This window comes from Cryptotermes secundus, unplaced genomic scaffold, assembly GCF_002891405.2.
Source record: "Cryptotermes secundus unplaced genomic scaffold, Csec_1.0 scaffold1244, whole genome shotgun sequence".
NCBI lineage: Eukaryota > Metazoa > Arthropoda > Insecta > Blattodea > Kalotermitidae > Cryptotermes > Cryptotermes secundus.
Window position 1 is genome coordinate 285,586 of NW_019733849.1, and position 22,279 is coordinate 307,864.

The window sequence follows — 22,279 nt, forward strand, 5'->3', positions numbered from 1 at the left end:
GCAAAATCCATACACAAAATGCATATCACAATATTCCACGTGTGAAAACACAAAAGGCATTTCAGCAACTCATCACACAACTAATTTACCACCCATTCACGACCCCGCCGCAACGTAATATGTAGGCTCTGGTAGGTAGCGCATGAGATCACGGCTAGTGACTCACAGCACTCAAGGACAAACAGATAACAGTCACAGCTGACTGTCCACAGTGCGTGGACCTGCAAGAAGACCACACTTTTCTCGGGCCATTATCTCCGTAACCGTTCAACTTTGGACATAGGTGTTTTGGGTTATATCGGCATACTTTAACATAAGGAACACCCTCCCGAAGTTTGGCACATTCCTCCTGGGACACTCTGTATATATAACTGTAGGATAAATATACAGTTTCTACAATTACAAAGTGTTTTGGCCACTATTTTGGTCAACATCAAGTGGTAATTATACAATCACTCTCAACTCTCTTTGCTATTCCCCTTGCATTGGCCAGTATTTACAATTGACAGAAGGTCATATTGTTGTTTAAAATATAGGGTTTTAGTTGTAGACTTAAACAAATACTGTAAATTATATAAAACTTTGTCCTAGCCTTCTGAAGGGCATTCATTATTCACAATAAAACATCTTTTTATTTTGCAAATTTTGCCTCATAATTTGCAAATCTGCCTTAGAATTTGTTTTACATAAGTAAGCTAAAGTAGATAATTTGAACTAGTTAAAATTAGACTAATGTATATATGTAATAATACTACCTGATGATGGCCAAAACATGTCATAATTGTGGAAACTGTAATTATTGTTGAAGTACACATTTATTGTAAGATGGAATCTGAATAAGATATTCTACACACAATATGATGCTATAATAAAATGTTACCCTCACAGCATATCTAACCACATGTTGTAGGGTGCAGGATCCTTCTTGGACGGCTGATGGCTACTCAGCTGGTCAAGAAATTCCTTCTTTATGGGACCCAACATGAATTGTGGTGTTCATAGTAATCTCATTGAAACCTGCATTGAAAGTACTCAGTCAAATTCATGTGAGATTTAAGATTCTCACACTGATGACTAAGAAGCTTATGGTCTTGTGTGATGTGATGTTTGGAGGGATATGCTGACTCCATCTTCAAGGTAAAATAGTAACCACCCTGAAGATGGAGGCAGCATGTTTTTCCATTGTTGAAAATGATCTAGCAGCACCACAATGCCAGAAGACCACAGTCATGGGTCAGATTCAGTTCATAGTCTGATTCTCTGAAATCTAATTTAATTTTCTTATGCTGTCTACTTATCCATCACTTTTGTTGCTATTTTTGTACATACAGTCATACATTCATACAGAATGTGAAATGTTTTAAATATTTGGATAGCTTGTTAACAGATAATGGAAGTTATACATGTGAAATTAAATCTAGGATGCCCACAGCAAAAGCTGCATTTAGCAAGAAGAAGAATCTTTTTACCAACAAATTGGACTTAAATTTAAGAAAGAAACTAGTGAAATGCTACATTTGGAGCATGGCTTTGTATGGGGCTGAAACTTGGACACTTAGGGCAGTAGATCAGAAACACCTGGAAAGCTTCAAAATGTGGTGTTGGAGAAGGATGGAGAAGATCAGTTGGACCGATTATGTGAGAAATGAAGAAGTGTTAGTTAGAGTCAGTGAGCAGAGGAATATCCTACACGANTCAGTTATAAAGTGACAGTCTCCGAGTCGAGTCGTAAAGTCAGCCAGTCAGTGCGTTACCAACGAGTTCTCAGTTCGCAAGTTACGAGCTACAGACGCGTGTGTGATAACCAGCGATAACCAGTTATATCTGGAGTGTGTAATTCAGGGAGACTTGTATAGCTCCCGCGTTATTAATACGTGAAGACTCTTGAAGATAGTGTTAAGAGATTTTGTTGTAGGGTTTGTAAAGTGTGGAAACCCGTAATATTGTGATAATTAATTGTAGCCGTTATTTGAAGATTGTTAAATAAACCAATTAACCATCTCTACGGCGTCTTCTGTAACGAAACACGTTACAATACAATTACTCTGTTTTCTCATAATGTTTTATAACCTTTATCTTAATTTGTTTTTAAATGTCATTATTATATTATTCCATTCAATTTTTAACACAATGACATTCTTATATTTTAAAGCACAATAGATCACTGTAGGTCGCGGTGCAAGGGCCAAGAAGGCCCACCCTTTATACATTCATTCATTCTTATATTTTATATGTTCACAATATCCTGTAAATTCAACGTGATGATAGAAATATTATGTCAAACATTGTCCATTGTCTGGGGCATATTTAAAATACAGTGTTTCAGAAATTTGATCCATTTCCATTATCAGATATGGGGACAATCCTGATCATTTTGGTCCATTAGAAGGAGCTAGTCTTGATTACTGGACAATCAAAGTTCTGAGTAGCATATGTATTGTATTGCCATGACATATCATCAGAAGGGCATAAGATTAGAACAGTTCAAACAGAGACATCTATGGTTATGTGTTTTAAATATACCCCAATCAGTAAGCAATATCAAGCATAATGTTTGTGTAATGAATAGAATGTTGTCACACATGCCTGGAGAATTGGTAGTTTCAAGTGGTTAGAAATGGCAGGACAGGTTCTTGTCGCTGATATTGCCATGCACAGATAATAAACATTGAAGAATAACTAGGTTCAGGAAGATTGCTCATATCATGGGAAGAATGAGAAACATGAGAGTTTATTTCAAAGCTTCAGGTAAAGTGGTGTGACAGAATAATTCTAAGCTTCTATTTGACTGACAATTTTTAATATGAAGCTTCCTTGGGATGCACCTTACTGATACAAGATGGTGACCCAGAAACAGATCTGAGTGCATCACATATTCCTTCCATGCTTGTCACTTCACTCTGAATTTCTAAAATTTATTCCATTGTGAAAAAATGTTCCTTGAGCACATAAGTTGTTGAGTAATTTCCCTGCTGCTATGGAACCCATTGGTTCATTTCTGTCAACAAATAAGTCTGTTACCAGTTCCTGTTTGAAGCCAGTTCAGTACACTCCACATCCTGACATCCTGCTCCAAATGTTTCAGTAGCATTGGCTCCCACCTTTTACAGCTCTATGAATCCTTCCTTGAAAAGTAGAAATTCGAAACCGCAATTTGGCTTTCTTTATCTCCCTTGAGACACTACATTGACCTGGCTTACTGCAATTATCCTTCTGAAAGGAATGGTTGCTGATGTAACTATAAATCTCATTTATGAATTTGGAACAAATTGCAGTCTGAGCACCACAGAATAATTATAGCTTATAGTGATAAATTTGTTATAGTGAGAGAAACCATTAGCACCATAAATGTCTTAATGTTACATCTATGGAAGAAGATAAACTTACATAAAAGAGGATTTTTTCTAGCACTATCATCATAATGAACAGTTCCTAACCAGTTGTGGCCTTTTTAGATTAACTTTTGTGCTGACTATATTTGGAAGTTTTCTTAAAATGCAGCTATATTTTGTGATGTAGGTAATTAGAAATGTGAAGATATAGTCTGGTAGATTTACACTGATGTTTCTTGCTGGGTACTTGCTTGGCTTGCTCCTCAACACTTCAGATGAGGGTAGCATGTTCCTTCAAATTGGCTGTGAATTTCTACTGGACTACACAGAATTACATCTCAGAAGAAGACACATATTTTGGTGAGCCCTGTGCACCATTTTACATACATTCAAGGTTTGTAAATCACAATTCTGGGAACAACATTTCTACGCTTATAGTGTTACATTTGTTCGCAGGGATCACAGTACCGAGAGCCTGGCCTCAGAAGGGCAACATTGTCTTCAAGGATGTATCCTTGCGTTACGATAGAAGTCGAGAACCAGTAATCTCTAATCTAAATCTGCATATACCAGCTGGACAGAAGGTAAATAATGTTTTACTTCATTGCAGTATGCTGCTTACAGCTTTTATGAGGCCCACAGATTTCTTATTGGTGCTAAACAGAATCAAGATGCATGATTTGTATATTTGGAATCTCATCCACGATGTGTGATTAATATTACAGTCTCTGTATGCAGGAAGAATGCTGTTGTATATATATAGCATGCAGATGTTTGTGCTAATTAAAGGCAGAATTTGCAGTATGAAATCCAGGATGTAGGAACATACATACATATAGGGATGAAGGTCTCCTCCTTCCTCGTCCTCATCCTTATTCTTTTCCCTTTTCTTCTCATTATCCCATCATGTGGTTGCCATGTTCAGTTTTTGCAATAATCAGGTCCCTCTATCTCTGTCTCCTATAATGTATTTGACACGTATGTGTAGTTCACGTCTCCCTGTTTTCCCCTTTTCATCTTTCATTTGTTCAGTATGACTGAATAATTTCAGCGCCATATATTCTAGGTCTTGTATCACTGATGAAGTAACGTTTCTTTCTTCCCATAATGTTTCATTTCTCACTCTAGTTTCTCTGGCCAAATTAAACCGTCCTTATTTTATTCCTCATATTTTCAGTCTGTGGCTTAATTTCACCTCCATGTAAGAGAATACTTTGAGTTGTGCTATGAAATACATATATATATTTTTTTTTAATTTCTTTGGATATACTTTAATTTCATAAGATCCTCTAAGATGGTTTCGTTGCAAGTTTTCCAAAACATTTTGTTTCTAGTATCCCTGTCACATGTTCCAATATTGATTATTGTTAATCCTATGGAAAGTATTTAAAAGAATAACATTTCTCTTAATGAATCCTTTTATCTATCTATGGCTCTATAGCCCTTGTGGACTTTGATTGCTTTTTAATTTTTTATTATATACATAGTCAGTAGGACTCCTTGGAAGGTAGATCAGCCCATTGCAAGGCCGCTACCTACACAAAGAACAACAGAAACACAGAATAAACGCACACAAACATCCATGCCTCAAGTGGTATTTGAATCCACGCTCCTTGTGTTCAAGTGGGCGAAGAGAGTTCGTGCCTTTGCCGGCATGGCTACTGTGATAAGGAAATGAATCCTTGTACTCTGTCTAAATCTCCATCTCCCTCCATACATAGAACTCCGCCTTATTTAGGTCAATGGAAAGACTCCATTTTACGTGTTTCTCTATTAATTTCATCATATATTTTATATTCCCTCAACCTGTGCAAATGTTACTTGATTGTATGTAAACAGTAAAGAGTGAAGCATTATGTTTCTGACTGAAGTGAAAGTAAGGGGTGGAGATAAAAGTAATAAAAAAATTGTGCCTGAGCATAAGCATTGCAGCATGGCGACATATGCAGGTATGCAACAGCAGCTGCATAACCATGTTGACCTTGGTACTAAATGAAGGTGAGTCATCAATTCCATGCTGCAGAATCCACTGGTTCAGCCCCAGAGCTAGTCTGATCATGATAGTGAACACATACAAGATTTAAATATCTTCAAGTGTAAGAATTGTAGTATCATAAAACATTGGTTTTATGTTATGACAGATATCTTGTCCTCACTTAATCTATAAAAGAAAATGTTGGAAGTTGGGTTTCTTTTGGTATTGAATTGTTGAAAGTGGGACGATGTATTGTATGAAATCTGTATGTAATTAAATTTCATAGTATTGCTGACTCATGTATGATATGTATGTTATATTAATATGTAGTAATTGACTTGTTCTATATCTGGAGGTTGTATCTCCAAATATGGATTCTCAGAACAAATAAAGTGATTGACTGATTGATTGATTGATTTTATCTAAGTTATTCAGACAATATAAAGCTAAGATTTTTCCTTTACCAATAGGTTGGGATCTGTGGACGAACCGGCAGTGGGAAGTCTTCACTTGTGATGTCGCTGTTTCATATGGTGGACGTATTTGAAGGGAAGATTCTTATTGATGATATCGACACCAAGCTGGTCCCACTGCAGGTCCTTAGGTCTCGCCTGTCTGTTATCCCACAGGATGTCATCATGTTCAGTGGGACCATCAGGTACTCTTCACATGAATCCATGGCTGCATGCATCTGCAAACCTACCAGATCACACCAACATATTCGGCTGAAGCTGAACTAAATTTCTGAAATCATCCTTATAATCTACTAATACAAAGAAATAATGTGTTGATTAACATATGGTTTTTTAATGCTTTATATAGTGTCACTCTTGGTACTTCAGAATATGTAGCAGTGAGTGGGAAGATGAGTTGTGAGTAAAGAACTGGGAAGGGTGAGGAAGGAAGTTGTAATGGTTGAATTGATGTACTGTCAGGCATGTGCCTGGAAAGACTGAGTAAACCCACCAACAGTCTTATACTAATTTGTCTCCCAGCCTCCCAAATGCAAGTCAGAAGTGTTACCATTTGAGCCACCTTGCTTGATTTGATGGGTTCAGAGTGGGCTGATGTGAATATTTGCCCATAAAGAAACTCCATAAGAACATAGACTTCAGCCCTTTGACTACAAATGCCAATCACAGAGCTACTGGAATGAACACTAAGGCTGCTTTAAGATAGATGCAATTCACAAAAAAGTCATAATACTTCTTGAGATGACCTTTGTATGACCACAGGTATTGAACATATTAAAGCCAGTGGTCACAGTACATTCCATCTGTTGACAGAAATGATGTAATGACTGGTTAACAAAGAGACCATTTCTTCGATTATGGTAGTTTTAACACATGTACACCAAGCTCATCTAATCGGCACCTAAATAATGTGGTATTTTCTCAATGCCTGATGTTATATTGCATGACTGAGTCCCCAGAGCATTCAGAATTACATGGTTTTTGGATGTTATCAATCATCTGGCATTCTAAGAAGAAAAACACACACTAAGAACACAACATTTTGGAAACTGGATCTGTTTCCATCCTCAGGTGAAGGGATGGGAGACACCTTCTCTAATGTATAAACACCTGAGATCAAGATTTGTCATTGGAAGATAACAAGAATATATACAATACAGATTTTGATAATATATATACAGACTTACAACTAAGACAGAAAAGAAAGTGCCAGAATTTTCCCAAAATGAAAGTCACGTAAGAATATTGTACAACCGTTTTTTCTCCTTCTTCAGAGAGCCATTTAGAACCCAGTTATTGTAAAATGTTTTACAAATGTTTTACATTTTACAGAGAGAATTTGGATCCTCAGTCTGTGTATACAGACATGGAACTTTGGAAGAGTTTGGAACTGGCTCAACTGAAAGATGCTGTTAGCTCTCTTCCCGGATGTTTAGGTATGGTACTAAGTGGATTGGAAAGATTTTGCAAATCCTCCTCCTCCATCTTGAGATTTTTAATTTTTTTAATTTTATTGTTTTGATGATCGTTTATTGCTAGTACTAATTAAGCTTTTCCTTATATTCATCTAATGCTGAATTTGTGGCACAAATTAGCACTAAACATTCACAATATAAAGTAATATTCAAGTCTATTATAGATGAACCTAATTATATAGTGATCTTATGTGAATGGATTAGTGATTTATCACACTTCACAGGCAATATCTCCAATTTGTGGGGTTGTTTCAGATGCAGAAGTACGAGAAGGTGGGGGCAATCTTAGTGCAGGTGAGCGACAGTTATTCTGCCTTGCTCGGGCCATCCTTCACAATGCTGCATGCCTGGTGATGGATGAAGCCACTAGTTCCGTGGATCCCAGTACTGAAAAGGCATTACTGGCAGCTGCTACAAGGGCATTTGCTGGGAAGACGGTCATTACAATTGCAGTGAGTATGGACATGCATAGCAGGATGTATCAGATAGGCTTCACTATGCAAAGCATACATGGATAGAATATATGCCAGAAGGTCCAGAAATAACTTGTGAAGCTTTCCTATATTAATTTCTGCCATCTGTAAAAAGCAGAAATTATTAAATAATTTGCTATATGATCCAGCAATATGTGTTTATATCATTCTGATTTGTGTAAAACATTTAATTAAGGGGATATATTTCATTTCTGTCCAGTCTAACATTATTCTGAGCAACAAATTCAGTTGAGAATTTACTTTCATAACCTATTTATTTTGATACACATGCCGTTTCTAGGAATGCATCTTTTATGCAAATGAATAAATATTGTCACAAATTAGGGGTTGTCACTTATAGACAGAGCATAGATTCAATGATTGGATTTCTTGACACCTTATACACTTGATTCATAACTACAAGTAATTATAGTCCGACCGATCACCATGTGCAATGCAAAATCTTGTGTTGCATAACCTGCATTCAACAGTCTCAGTCCCACCTTAACTAAGCAGACATTTGCTCTTGATACTGTCATTATTACTCCACTTGCGTTTTGGCATCACTGTGTGGATGAAAACAGATAAATTCTCACCGGCTCTCACAACAAAACGTAATGGTTGACAAAGACAAAGAATGCAGAGAATGATACAAATGGAACTTCTGTTATGGAAGCAAATCAAAATACTACCAACATAAATGTAAGAAAGGGACATATTTCCAACAGAAAAAGTAATAATTTGTGAAATTGTGGATTAGGCACCAGGAGTGTTAATGTCATTACAGAAATGCAAATTGCAGAGAATAGCATCCATTACTGAGCAGTTATTGATACAAATTAATGTTACAGAAGAGCACTTAAAAAGTGGAGCATTTGAAATAAATCCAGAAGAGCGGGACATTATATGAAAAAAACGGGACTGTCTCAGGAAAGATGGACAAATGGGAACCCTACTCTAAGCAAGAAAGTGTATATGTACATGCATCCTATTTCAAACAGTTTCAAAGATAGAGCTATTTCACTGTAGAGTAGTTTGGATTTGGCGCCCAATATTGGCCTTCTGTCCTGCATGTGAATTGGTGTGAAGGGTCAGTTGACCATTGTGACTGTTGGTGACTTTGTAGGAGTGTTGTGAAAAATGCCACACATCTTCGCAAATGCTGAATATACTGACATGCTGTATGTTGTCCTCACATGGGTTGCAAAGTGCATTGATGGTGACAGTAGGATTTTCAAAATATATTATACTATGTAAACTATACCAACTTTGTCACTTGAACAATAAATACCGGTATTAGAAGTGGTATGTAATATCTCTTTAGCAACAGTTTTGAAACTGTGCAGTGAAATAGCTCTATCTCGGAAACCGTTCAAAATAGAACACATGTACATATACAGTGTTTTGCTTAGAATGACCAATACCATGGTCTCCTAGAATAGTGACCTTTTCTTCTGCGACACTCTGTATGGGCAGTGATGCTCTGTAGCCATCTGGCCTTCATGAAGGGAGGAGGAGTGGGGAAGACACATGGGCTAAGAGGTACCTTTACAAACAGATGGAGAAAAGGTGTTCTTCGCATAAGCACAATGCAGAAACAACCAACACCCAAAACATCGTGTATATTAAATATGCCTCAAACAGTTATCATAATTGTGGTGTAATTAAACTTCTGATCAGTTTCATTGTTTGTTACATATATTGGATGTATGTGTAAAGTTCCATAAAACCCTGTGTTCTAGCATCGTCTGTCCACAATACTGGATTATGATCGCATTCTGGTGTTGGAGTCTGGGAGAATCATGGAAGATGGAACTCCTGCCCAGCTGCTGCAACGCTCTATGGGTATTTTCTCGTCCATGTTGCGGGCATCACAAGAAGGGGCCCCTTTTACAAAAAATGGACAGGATTCACAAAGGGTTGTAAATTACAAAAGAGTGGAAGGGAAAAATGACAGCAATTAATGTGATACACATAACTTTACTGTACACAGAATATGTAGTTCATAAGGAAACATGCCAATGTACCTGACTGACAGATCTGAGGTGTTGCTTACATGAAAGGACTCATAACATTATTTGCAAGAAAATATTTGGTATGATAAAATGGTAGAGTATGTATGCAGGGTACCAAAATGTTTTAACTCTATGAAGAACAAACATGGCTTCTAAATATTCACATAGAGCAGAAAACCCTTTTTCATATTCCTCAATTTAAGTTCTCCTTCATTTAAAATTCAATTTCATTGACCCTTACTTAATAATGAAAAATTTAAAACATCGCCTTTTAAAAGATTATACTCATTCCCTCAAAGAAAGATCAAAAAGGGTGTTTGTTGTATTTTATCCATTGGGACTGGAAACATGATATTACTGCAGAGACAAAGGGGCTACGTTATGTCATTGTAATTCTGTAGCCATGTTTTTATTACAAAGCCTCCTCTGGTTTTCTTTCTCTCCTGTAATACTCGTCGGTTCTCATGCATATGTATGCATTTTTTCAATGCTGGTACTCTCTTGTCTATAAACCTTCCACCCCCCCATTGGCTTTCACCACTTCTCCTTAGTATTCCCAGTGGTCATCTGTATGACACACCCAAAGCAATCCTGTGGTGTATATGTAACATATGTCCATACTGCTGTATCATTCGGTTCACAGTTACTTCTTGCAGTGTTTCAGCCTTCAGATCTTGTCTGATATTCTGCTTTTGATTTCATCACACATGTCTGTGATTTCCAAAATGGAATTGAAAAAATTATGTTCCTGACTTGTATTTGGGAGGTTCCTGGTTTGAATATCAGCTTGAATGCTGACTGTCCTCAATATTTCCAGACAGATGTCAGGATACTACCTCAGCAACCATTTCCTTCCATATCCTTTACAATTCATTGTTCACTGTTCACTAATACTTGATGGTGTGTAGCCTGAGATAGTGACAGCATCATTAAATGAGCCATAGACAAATAATTAATGTACTTTATTTACTATGGGAATGAGAGTGCCATCATCAGTTACCGAGATACACTGCGCCTTCGTTCGAAAGTTTATTCGTATCATTTTCAGTATACACTCAACTCTCAATTATCCAGGGGTGGATAAACCGGTTTGTGGCTTAACTGGGGCTACCGGGGCTTTTTTGAGGCTTATATGTTTTTTAACATTCGTTCATTTTTGTTTCACATGGTGAGTTGTAACACTATTTTCGCACTAGTGTGAACTGAGCTCTGCATTTTCTGGTCCCATTATGCTAACACAATGTTCTAGGGTAGGGGTGAAAGAATGCAAGGATTTGTGGAAAGTTTCAAGGACAGATACACCGCCCCAGTTAGTCTCTTTGTATCGATCTTCAAGTGCGTTAGCAAAATGTCATGGTGTAAAAGGAAGCGTGTTGTTTTAAGTATTCAACAGAAACTTGAAATTATCAATCAGATTGGAAAAAGAGGTGTAGTTAAACAATTAGCAATGCAATACGGTATTGGAGAACAAACTGTTCGTGATTTGAAAAAAACAAAAGAATCGATTAATTTCCTCTGCTTGGTGGTGAAGAGATAAATATTTTGCAAGAATTAGGAAATGAATCCTGGTTGTTCAAAGTCAATTTACTGACAGGTGTCCCAGTAAACCTTTGCAGTGTAATTAATATTCATGAAAATGGAGATGTTTTATTTCACATACTGGGAGTGGAAGCTTGGTAAGTTACAACTTTAAAAGTATTTAGGTGCAGTGTAACAACTGTATTTATGTTTGAGGCATATATTTGTAATCTTATAAATGAGGAGGCATGTTTGGATACATTCTTAGTATCACTGGTAGGTTATGTCTTACATGCTCTGCATTTTCTGTTAAATGACCATTTCCTAACATGTTTTGTGACATAATTGTGCAGCTCATAAAACTAACTGGTATTTAGGTGGAATTTACATTTTTGTTTATCACATTTGAAAAACATCTGCAGTATGTCAAGGTATGCAGTCACAACTCCTAATATGTAATATCGATTTTTATGAAAATACATGTCATCTGTGTAAACTAAGTTTACATTTGTAACTTTTCACTCATCCCTATTCTACCAAGAATGGTGCTTTAAAGGCTATGCAGCAAGCAGAATCCCTTTGCCCAACATAGAGAGCACAAAAGAGCATAAAATGTTGAAAATAAAATATCTTGCACTGTTGTGCCATCTCTTTCTGACTGGAATGCTTCATGAAACCAGCTTCTGAGTATAGCCAGATCGTAGTGTGGCAGACCTGGAAGAACCCATGTTGTTCATTTACTGGCAGGAAAAGTGTCATATTATTGTGCCACATCAGTAGAACCTTGATTCTCTCTTTTAGGTGAACACACTGTGACAAGGACATGCAGTAGAATAAAGTGAAATATAACCAAATCATGGGAAACATTTTCCAGGTAATGAAAGAAATGCTTGCTTGAGATTCAGCTTTCTCATGGTGACAGCTATGATGTTGCTGCCTTCTGGGAAGCAATGCTTTATAAAGTAGCTTCAAACCCACTTTCAGACTACTCTCTCAATTTGGATTCTCAACAAGTGACACAGATTCATCTTCCTGAGAGAATTTCTTCATCCAGCTGGGGTCTTTCTCAGAGAGCTGTTCTGTTGTCTCTGCCCTTTGTTGGGTTGACTGTGTATCACATTAACAGTGTGCTGTCCTGACACATTATGAAGACTGTTTGTGTCCTCTTGAAGGAAGACCTAGGATTGAACACACAGGAGTACACAGCTTCCTCTGAATGTGGTCAGGTCTACATTGGACAGATGGGCCATTCATTTGACACCATTGTCAAGGAGAACCATTGCCATAATCATCACAATCGCCCAGACATAAACTATGGACATTATATCCAGCTGCAGAATACCAGTGTTCTCTCTGCCATGTTGAGAAACATGTACTATATCATTAGGGACGTGATTGAGATTGAGCTCAGTCCCAGTAGCATAAACTATGGGGATGTCTTCTGCTGAAGCAAGTCACAGAAACCTTTCATTGATTGATTGATTGATTGATTGATTGATTGATTTAACATCCATAACTGTTACATTATGTACAATTGGATCTGCTGTCTGAATGTCAGATGCCTCTTTTGTAGGATTTCTTGTGTTGGAGTTCTCCAACCAGGCAATTAGACCCAGTGTATATGGCCATTGTTAGGGTCTCCTTCCTTTTCATTCTTCTTATGTCCCAGTTATTTAACCTTTAACATCCGAAGTGCCCCATTCAGGCCAGTGATGAGTAAGGTCATCATGGCCATTTTGGCCAGTTGGGCATTTAAACTCTGCTCGTGGAAGGGCGCGCACATGCCGCTGGTAGTCCTAAATATTTATTTTTAAATGTAGTAATTACCAGATCAACTTNACACATGCCGCTGGTAGAAGTACATGCACAGTCCTAAATATTTATTTTTAAATGTAGTAATTACCAGATCAACTTGAGTAAAACTCTAATAGAGGAATTAAAATTACACCTAAGTGAACAACAACAAAAAAGAGTATACGTATGAGTTATGCCCAAACTCATCCATGAGCCAGTACTTTTATTGCAGATTCTGTAGATTAATGTTTTAAAAATATATAGTAAAATTCGATGTATATACCTTTTTTGTTATCTGCTTCATGTATATATAGGCTGATATGAAACTACAATATTCGATTTCACTATGAATGCACAGAAAACAGATCGCACTCTGTATCTCAGCCACGATGCAGCTGTCTGTTCATGCCCGTAGAAAGGGCAGTAGTCTTTTGCTGCTATAACGGAAGGTCTTAGCACTGAAGAAGGGCACTCCTCTAGCTATTTATTGAATAGCCATACTTTCATTCGTCTGTCATTTAGTCAAAAAATTCGAAAATCTGAAGAGTGTAACAAAGATGTAAGGTTTTCCAGCAGACAATCAAATGATTTTATTGCTTCCATATGTTTCATGGCACCAGGGACTGCTAAAATTTGTCAAGTGTTACAAACAGAAACGAATTTATAATGCAGAATAACTTTGTGAAGCACTCGGAAACCAATTTTGCAGTACGCATTAAAATTAAAAGGGAAAAAAAATTAAAAGAGTATAACATTTTGTATAAAATTTTTCAAATCTTCCATTGTAATATGCGACACTATGTTCTTTGCTGATACAAACAAAATTAATTCATCCATTTATCATAGAAATTGTTAGACAGCATTTTTAAACACAATGCTTAAAATTGTTTAAGTGCCCTAACAGGAACAGACATTTAAATACGGAGTAGCAACGTGTATTTAAACACGCACCAGCAGTGGGCATTTAAATAAACTCCGGTCAGCTCAAGCTTACCACCGTTTCAAAAGCCCGGCGTTTAAAGGTTAATCTGTCCTCTCTCCTCTGTCTCTTCATTTTTATCCCTATTCTGCTGTCTCAATCACTCTCTGGTGTTCTGTGCTTTCTATCATTCAATCTACCCTTGAAAATGACCCTTTAGAAGACTACTGTTTCCTTACTCTGTTTCTTCTGATTTCTGTCTACCTTCTGTTCGGACATTGTGTCATTATTTTCTCCAGTCACTTTACCGTATAAAATGATGCTTGTAAGCACCATGTATTTTTAAATTCTTCTCTTTCTTCCTCTTGATTTTCTCAGGGCCCAGAAGCCTGAGCTTCAACATCTTACATTCGCATCATTGGTTTCTGTGCTGTGTTCACCCTTCTACCCTGTTGATGGAAACAGCAGTTTCCTGCAAAATATTAATAACGACCTGCCAGACTACATGATGTCACGTCATAGAAATCTGCTGAGCTAGTCACACTTTAAGCATGTTAAAGGCTCTGAGAATATAAGCCCTGGAAACAGTGCAGCTGTTTGCTGAGTGTAAAGAAAGATTGAAAGATACGAACAAGAAGAAACAGCAATAATCCGAAAGAAAATCAGCTTGGTTCTCGGTTCTGTTACTACAGTTAACAGGAAGGAAGGACAGGCTTCCTATGGGCATATATATATTTGGCTCCTTTATTCTGCTTTAAAGAGCTATTAGTTTTTTATGTATTGATGTGTAGTATTGAGAAAGTACTTTAGTTTTGAAAGAATAAAATCTCAAAATATTAACAGATAAATATTAGGTATTCATGAGCACTGCTGCCCTCTCCTCTTCTCACTGATTGAACCCTGAACAAAATGTTCAGTTAAAGGGTTTTAAGTAGTGTTTTTGGTCACCTTGTTCTCCCACAATTACTCAGTGTGATTTGTTCTTGCAGGATATTAAGAATTATGCTGAGAAATAAGTTTTTGTGAATCAATATATCTGGCAATTACATGAGCCTTTTATAATCATGAAATTTGTCATTGTCATTATGCAACGTTGGGTTATCATAACAGTGAACTCATGAACGTTAACACACTTCATGCGAGCAGGTTATGCAACAGGTCACAAACAAATGAGCAATATTTTGTTCTTTGTATTGTAACTGTTCTATGAATATTGACCATATTTTATGTAAGTAGGAGTATGTGAAGTGTACTATACTGTACAAAGATGATACAGTAGTAATTAACTGTTTATACGTGTTATTGATGGGATATGGCTTCAAATGTCGTCCTCATTATGTCATTTGATAGCATGTAGGATTGGAGAGGAGTACAGGAGAAAGCAGAGGAAGTTCACAGTACAAAAGCATACATACAAAATTATGAGCCTTCCCATATAATTATCAACAGTTGCTATTCTAGGTTCTGAATAACAAAGATGCTGGAACCTAAGCAGGTGAAGTAAGACTGGAGAAAACTGACACATGCATATTGCTCCTAGAATTGTTTGGGCGATTAAATTAAGAATGAAGAAAAGCTATTGGTTTTTGTACAATCATGTATTTTCTATTTCAACAGTATTATGTACTAGAGAAGTTTATTATCGACATGTTAAACACATGCGTGTAATAGGAAGTGTATAAAACAATTTGGCTGTAAAATATTAAAATAGATTTTATATAAATGTGGTATAATGTTGTGGACTGAAATCAGCTGGCTCAGAATGATGCTATATCAAGTTGTCTAATATTGTTACTGTGACTGTTTCCTTTCAGGCATACTGTGCTTTAATTAGTGGATATGTTGCAAACAATTCCCTGGCGATACACTTATATGTAAGAGCATGATACACATCCAGACAGAGGTATAAATATTGAAGCGAAGAAACTAACACATGGGCACTTATCAACGATGAGGTCAATACTGATTCCGTTTGGTGTTTATTTCACACTTTGAATGCTGTTATGAAGCATAGTTTTTACCAATGTCGTGTGCGGAAATTATACTTCTTTTATTTTACATTGGTTATGATGGCAGTACTGATTCTGCATGATGTTCACTTGCTCTTTCAATTACAAACACAGCGGCACCTTTCAGTTCTGAATTTTTAGATGCGTTCGCAGAGCACGTAGCAAGTTGTCTCCGTCCGCACGTGCTTTTATAGGTGTTGTGACATGTAGACCCATTGCTAAGTGACAGCTGTGTAAACGACCGCCTGTCGTAAAGTAACTCGGACTCTCAGATGTTGGCTCCTACCTGGGCGACAAGATTGGCGGTAAGTGGACGAAAAAGAAGCGATAGTCTACTTATAATTCTAGTGATAAAAATGGTTTAAAATTACAATTGTGAGGTGGCTTTAACTTGCATAAGCTTCTTGACAATAAGGATGTATCGTATGTCCAAAATTAACGGAGGGTGATAAACTGATCCTTAAAAGCAACAACCCTCTTCGTATGCATAACATTTTTCGGTGTTTAATTACGGAATGAAAATGGATAAAAGTTGTACTGTGCTTAATTAGTTAAGCAGAATGTCATGAAGGAATATGAGGGAGTGGAGGTATAGCTCCACCTTTATTGGCCTCAGCACTACGTGGAAGTGAGCGGTCAACTTCACGCCCTGGCCGGTTTACCCCCAGGGAAATCGACCCCGGTATCCGTTGGATAGGAGGCTGAGTGGGCCCCGGAGACTGTCTGGACGCTGTGGACACTGCCTGAAATCGAACCCGAATGTTCCAGCCCATAGCCCGTCTCAATACCGACTGATGCATTCCCACTCCTGTGAAAATGGATTGTGATGTTAATTTTGCGAGCATAGTGTTTTGTGACTGCAAAACAACTTTTTATAATCGTGAAACCCCTGAGATAAAGACTGATCACATCTGACAGCAAGTTTGCAAGTACTGACACCCAAATATCCATCATGCCTCGCGGTATTAATTTGCTTCTGACATGCCTTATTCTTGCAAGATAATCTTGTCACTCGAGTGTCTGCCTTCAGGCCAGGAGCGATTGGTTGGGTTCACACGGCAACTCCTCCGGCTTATACTCGTATTCGGGTAGTTGCTCGGTTTGATTCTCGACCAGGACACAGATCCGCTTGAGTGAGGTTCTTTGCGGTTTTCCTCTGTTCCACCAAGGAAACTTTCGGATAACTCCATAATATTAAGCCTTGGCCGTTTCCTTCCTCATTCTTCCAGCTCATTATTAACTATCATTCAGCCATTGGACGTCATTTAATCTGAGTAGCTGTCAGGGTAAACATACTGAGGCTGGCGGACCACGTCAACCTTAATTTCAAAAACAAAATGTCTACGGCTGCGGTGTTCTTGGACATTGAAAAAGCCTTTGATACCACGTGGCACTCAGGTTTGCTGTATAAGTTATCTAAATTGCAATCCTCGAACAGTATGACAAAGCTTACTGGGTCCTTTCCTTCTCATCGTAAATTCAGGATTTCGGTTGAAGGCGAAATGTCAACGCCAAGGGAAATGCAAGCAGAGTGCCACAAGGTTCGGTCCTTTCCCCTACTCTTTTCAATTTGTACATAAATTATGCCCCCCAAACACATGGTGTTCACCTGGCCCTCTTTGCGGACGTCACCTCTCTGTATGCGACCGATCGCAAGGAAGGTTTTATTGTTAGAAAACTCCAGCGCGGTCTCAGCTCAGTGGAGACCTGGTGTGAGCGCTGGAATATAAAAATTAATGAAGATAAGACTCAGGGGGTCTGCTTCTCTCGTAGTCGTCGACCGCCTGAGTCTTGTCTNAAATAGGGCATAGTCCGCTGTACTGAGCCTAGACTGACAGAGGCCTTGCATATATTATTTGTACATACTAGATATTAAGACTCAATTGTAAATATGTGTACATAGTGACAAAGGACTAATACTATGGACTATAGACCACTTTATGTCGCTGTGCAAGGGCCGAGAAGGCCCACCCCTTATACATTTATTCATTAATGACTGAAAAATGACAGATCCGACCTCTCGTCAGAGAGGGCGCCCTACATGGACAGGACAGTAAATTTCATTTAAAAAGTAACATCTGGTCATGAGCCCCAGCCGGGGTTCGACACCAAGACAGACTGACTGACCGTCAGTCGCAGTGTGACTTTGACTTTGACCACGAGTCATTCAGTTCTCGGTAGGAGATAGCCACGGGAAGTTCGTAGTTGAAGAAGAATTAGAAGTCGGCCTGTGAAGGCTTAACGTGCGATTAGAAGGCTTCATTTACTCGTACATTGCAATGTCGTGCTGTGACGTGCACGAAAACCAAAGAGGCTTGCGTTGAGCAGGTCTCTTTCTTCAATATATTTTTGTAGTATTTTCACAATTAAATTTTCGAATAGTTTTCCTGTCGTGGACAGGAGGCTGATCGGACGTAAATTTTGCGGGAATTTCGGGTCTTTACCGGGTTTAGGTAAAGTTATTACTTTTGCTTCATTCCAAGTATTTGGAAAATGAGAAAGCTGAATACATTGATTGAATAAATGAGTTAGGTGAACCAATGGTCGCCTTCGAAGGTGCCTGAGGCATTCATATGTGATGTCATCAATTCCACAGTTCTTATTTTCTTGGATGGCCTGGGATGTGCAGGGGACCATATGCTGCCCACGGGTCCCAGGTTGCCTATAACTAATTTAAACTGAGATGACATCAATTTTATTGTAATATAACGCGGCTGCTATCTTTCAGAAATACCTGCGTTGATTTGCGCAAGCTTGGGTCGCTATCTGCCACGACAATTGGCAACAACTGATACAGAAGATATGATAGCAGCAATATGGTATCGGTCAGAATGCTTCTGCAGGATGTGTCGCCTGATCTAAGTCTGTTGCATTGTTCTTCGCTGGCTACCTTTCCCCAAGCGTAAGCGAGGGGAGACACTTCGATGCCAGCGAGAGAGGAGGCTTGACACCGCTTTCGCTGCTGCTGCTGCTTGGTTGTCTTCTTTGTGACGTGCGTAGTGCGTTCTTCATTCTTTCAGCGTACAATTGCCTCTTCATGTGACGGTGAGCAGTTCTATTCTTGCATTGCTAAGCTGCAATTCGAATGTAGCTTACAGGTTTATTTTATTAACACTTTACATATTACACATGAAATATATCGTTTAAAAGTCTTCTGGATTTATTCGATAATTAAGACCAGTGATCTGCCATCTTTAAGTTAAGTTTCTGTGACAGTTTAATCATGCAAATCATGCGTTATTTTTTAAATATTACTAACTGGAGGAAGATTTATTTCTCTCTAATTGAAAAGTAACAATGAAATGGTTGAAAACTGGCCGCATTGCAAACACGCGTTAATATTAGAGTTACATTGACAGATACTGTACATTTTTGTATGATACAGTATTCAGTGCGCACTTCGTCTCTTAAATCTCTTGTTTTGTAATAGCACCAAACGTAGAAATGAACCGTAGGTACCATTCTTTGAATATTGCCTATATAGGCTTTGCGCATGGTGCTGATAGGAATTTTTACAAGTTGTAGAGGAAGGGGGAGTCAGAAAGTTTGCTTACTAACTTACGTTTAGATTGATATTGTCGAGGAAGTTATTAAAAGCTTTTGTATTCATGAGAGAAGAATGTTTTTTTAATTTGTTGATTTTTGGTATATTTTTTAATTTCGATTTTTTCAAATTTCCAAAAAGATGGACAGAGCTTAATTGCACCCCTCCCCCACCGCCGTTGCTCGTACGTATGTCTGTCCGTTGTTACCGCATGTGGGTATATTCACTGTGCCTACGTTAAAACTTCTGCTGCAATTTATAAGCGGGAATATGATTCTTGTAGAACAGTTCACATAAGGCATTCCTTATGAAGACAAGTGCTCACGTCTCTGTTGTGACCAGGTTCTGTGCACAAATGTGTGTGACGCTTCATAGGAGCTGTGTCTTAGCTTATTGACCGAAATCATGTCAAGTGATCAATTTATTTACCGTTGAGAATAGACTATGTGAGAACTGTTGAGAATGGAGTAACAGGGTGCTATTTACATGTAGTAACTGAGGAATAATGCTATATGTTTAGTCAGATTACATTTGACATTTTAATGGAATGCGATTTATTCTTATGTTATTTTATAACAATGTTTCATCTCGCAGTAGTGAAACAACATCGAAGAGAATGGAATATAGACTAATTATGAAATGTGAGGAGGTGGTCGAGGCCTATTTTAAGTTAGGCACTGTTCCGACGCTCACAACAGAGACTGATAGAAATAAATAAAGCCCGTTCGGGATACCTGGTAACCCAACCGAGTTTCGAGCCGGATACCTACGAAATTGGAACGTAGAATGGCTCTGGAACCCACTCGACCTTCTATCCAACGGATGCCCGAGTCTGTAAGCATGGGGATGAAGCGGCCATAGGGTTAAACTTAGCACTCGCTTCGATCCACTGTCGATTTTCGCTGAAAATGTCAACACTTACCGATCTCTGTCTTTTTTGTTTAGCTGTGATGTGTAAAGGATGGGCATAATCGAAATGTAGGACGATCACGAATTATATGAGAAGGATTTGTAAGGATGTGGCTGCAGCCCGTCTTAGTTATTTCCTTTCTTCGAAGCGCTGGTCATTTGAGATAAACAGTAGAAGAATCCTCCCCCCCCCCCACACACACACACACAGTTTCTCAGCAGTTAACTAACCGTATGTATGTTATCCGAAATATAAATTAGCTAACTTTCGAGGGAAAGCCCTGCCTCAGTCTTCAAGACAAAAATGAGTAGTGTGCAATGCAGATTGCAGCCTGCCACGGAGCATATTATTTCAAGCCGTAATGCTTCTTACATTCCCGGACTAGGTTCTCGTGATTTCATTCAGTGCCTCCAGTCACGCAGTCACTGCTTTCTTCCATATTCTTTTCGATTCATTATTTACCACCATCCATCCGGTGAATTCCACATACTCTGACTTACTGGCCACGTCGTTAGAATTGTATTACTTAAGCGTGTTATTATCGTACTCCGATCGCGAGGATGAAGCTGCATGTCCCTCCATAAAGCTGCTATCTCTCTACAAGACTACGAGGTGTCAGAGACAGCAAGGCCACAATCTCCACCTCCGTGAAGACATCAGAAATCATAAGGTTTCTTTAAATCAGTAGGAAAATTCTAAAATTATGGTCACCTCTTTTTTCTCGAGGGTGAAAAAGGTAAAGCTAACCCTGTAACAGGCCGTGGAGGTCCATAGAGTTGTGAGACGTCGAGGCTCCCACATTTTCTAGACAATCGGCTCACAGATGGCGGCGAGATTGTCAGCCTTACGCGCCGGCCGCCCTTTACCCCAGGAAGATTCCTGGCACTCATTTCTCTTAGAGGCTGAGTCGACTCCAGGAACAAAGTGAGGCTGGAAGGATTCATCATCATCATCATCATCATCATCATCAGTAATCTGTCAAGACGACAGGTCCACAGTCTCTTTCAAAACAATTCCTCCACTTAATGCGATCTAGAGCTTTCTCCTTCAAATGACAGTATCCTCTTCTGTCCCCAAGGTCATCCAGCATCTTCTTACGTCTTCTTCCTCGTCTTCTTGTCACTTCTATCCGCCCATCTATCTTTCCTTCGATAGCTTCTTTTAGAAGGCAGTTTCTGCGTAAAACATGACCAATCCAATTAGCCTTCCGTTTTCTTATTTCATGTAGGATATTCCTCTGCTCACTGACTCTAATTAACACTTCTTCATTTCTCACATAATCGGTCCAACTGATCTTCTCCATTCTTCTCCAACACCACATTTCGAAACTTTCCAGATGTTTCTGATCTACTGCCCTAAGTGTCCATGTTTCAGCCCCATACAGAGCTATGCTCCAAATGTAGCATTTCACTAGTTTCTTCCTCAAATTTAAGTCCAATTTGCTGGTAAAAAGATTCTTCTTCTTGCTAAATGCAGCTTTTGCCATGGCAATCCTGGATTTAATTTCACAAGTACACCTTCCATCATCTGTTAACAAGCTACCCAAATATTTAAAACATTTCACATTCTCCACTTGTTTTTGGTCTATCTTTATTGTGACTGGGGTTGGTTGTCTCGAAATTTTCATTACTTTTGTTTTCTCCACATTCATTTCCATGCCATAGCACCTTCCAATTTCAATTAGTCTATCAATCATGCCCTGTAGCACAGTTTCTTCCTTAGCCATTAACACAAGGTCATCTGCATATTTCACAGTTTGTAATTAAAAAAGAATGACTTAATCGGGAATCGAACCCACAACCTTCCGACTTGTAGCATAGTGCCTCAACCAATTACGCTACC

At 38.4% G+C, this 22,279-nt stretch overlaps 1 protein-coding gene across 1 annotated transcript in view; it reads left to right on the forward strand.

The window, feature by feature from the left end:
• The window catches only part of LOC111868313 (ATP-binding cassette sub-family C member 9), a 206,824-nt gene that overhangs the window by 137,237 nt on the left and 47,308 nt on the right, over positions 1-22,279 (forward strand). Inside the window, exons 24-29 of the mRNA XM_023858858.1 lie at positions 3,789-3,916; positions 5,778-5,965; positions 7,113-7,216; positions 7,511-7,707; positions 9,471-9,684; positions 18,942-19,028. Of these exons, the coding sequence (XP_023714626.1) occupies positions 3,789-3,916; positions 5,778-5,965; positions 7,113-7,216; positions 7,511-7,707; positions 9,471-9,684; positions 18,942-19,028 (918 nt within the window). The remainder of the gene's footprint in view (positions 1-3,788; positions 3,917-5,777; positions 5,966-7,112; positions 7,217-7,510; positions 7,708-9,470; positions 9,685-18,941; positions 19,029-22,279) is intronic.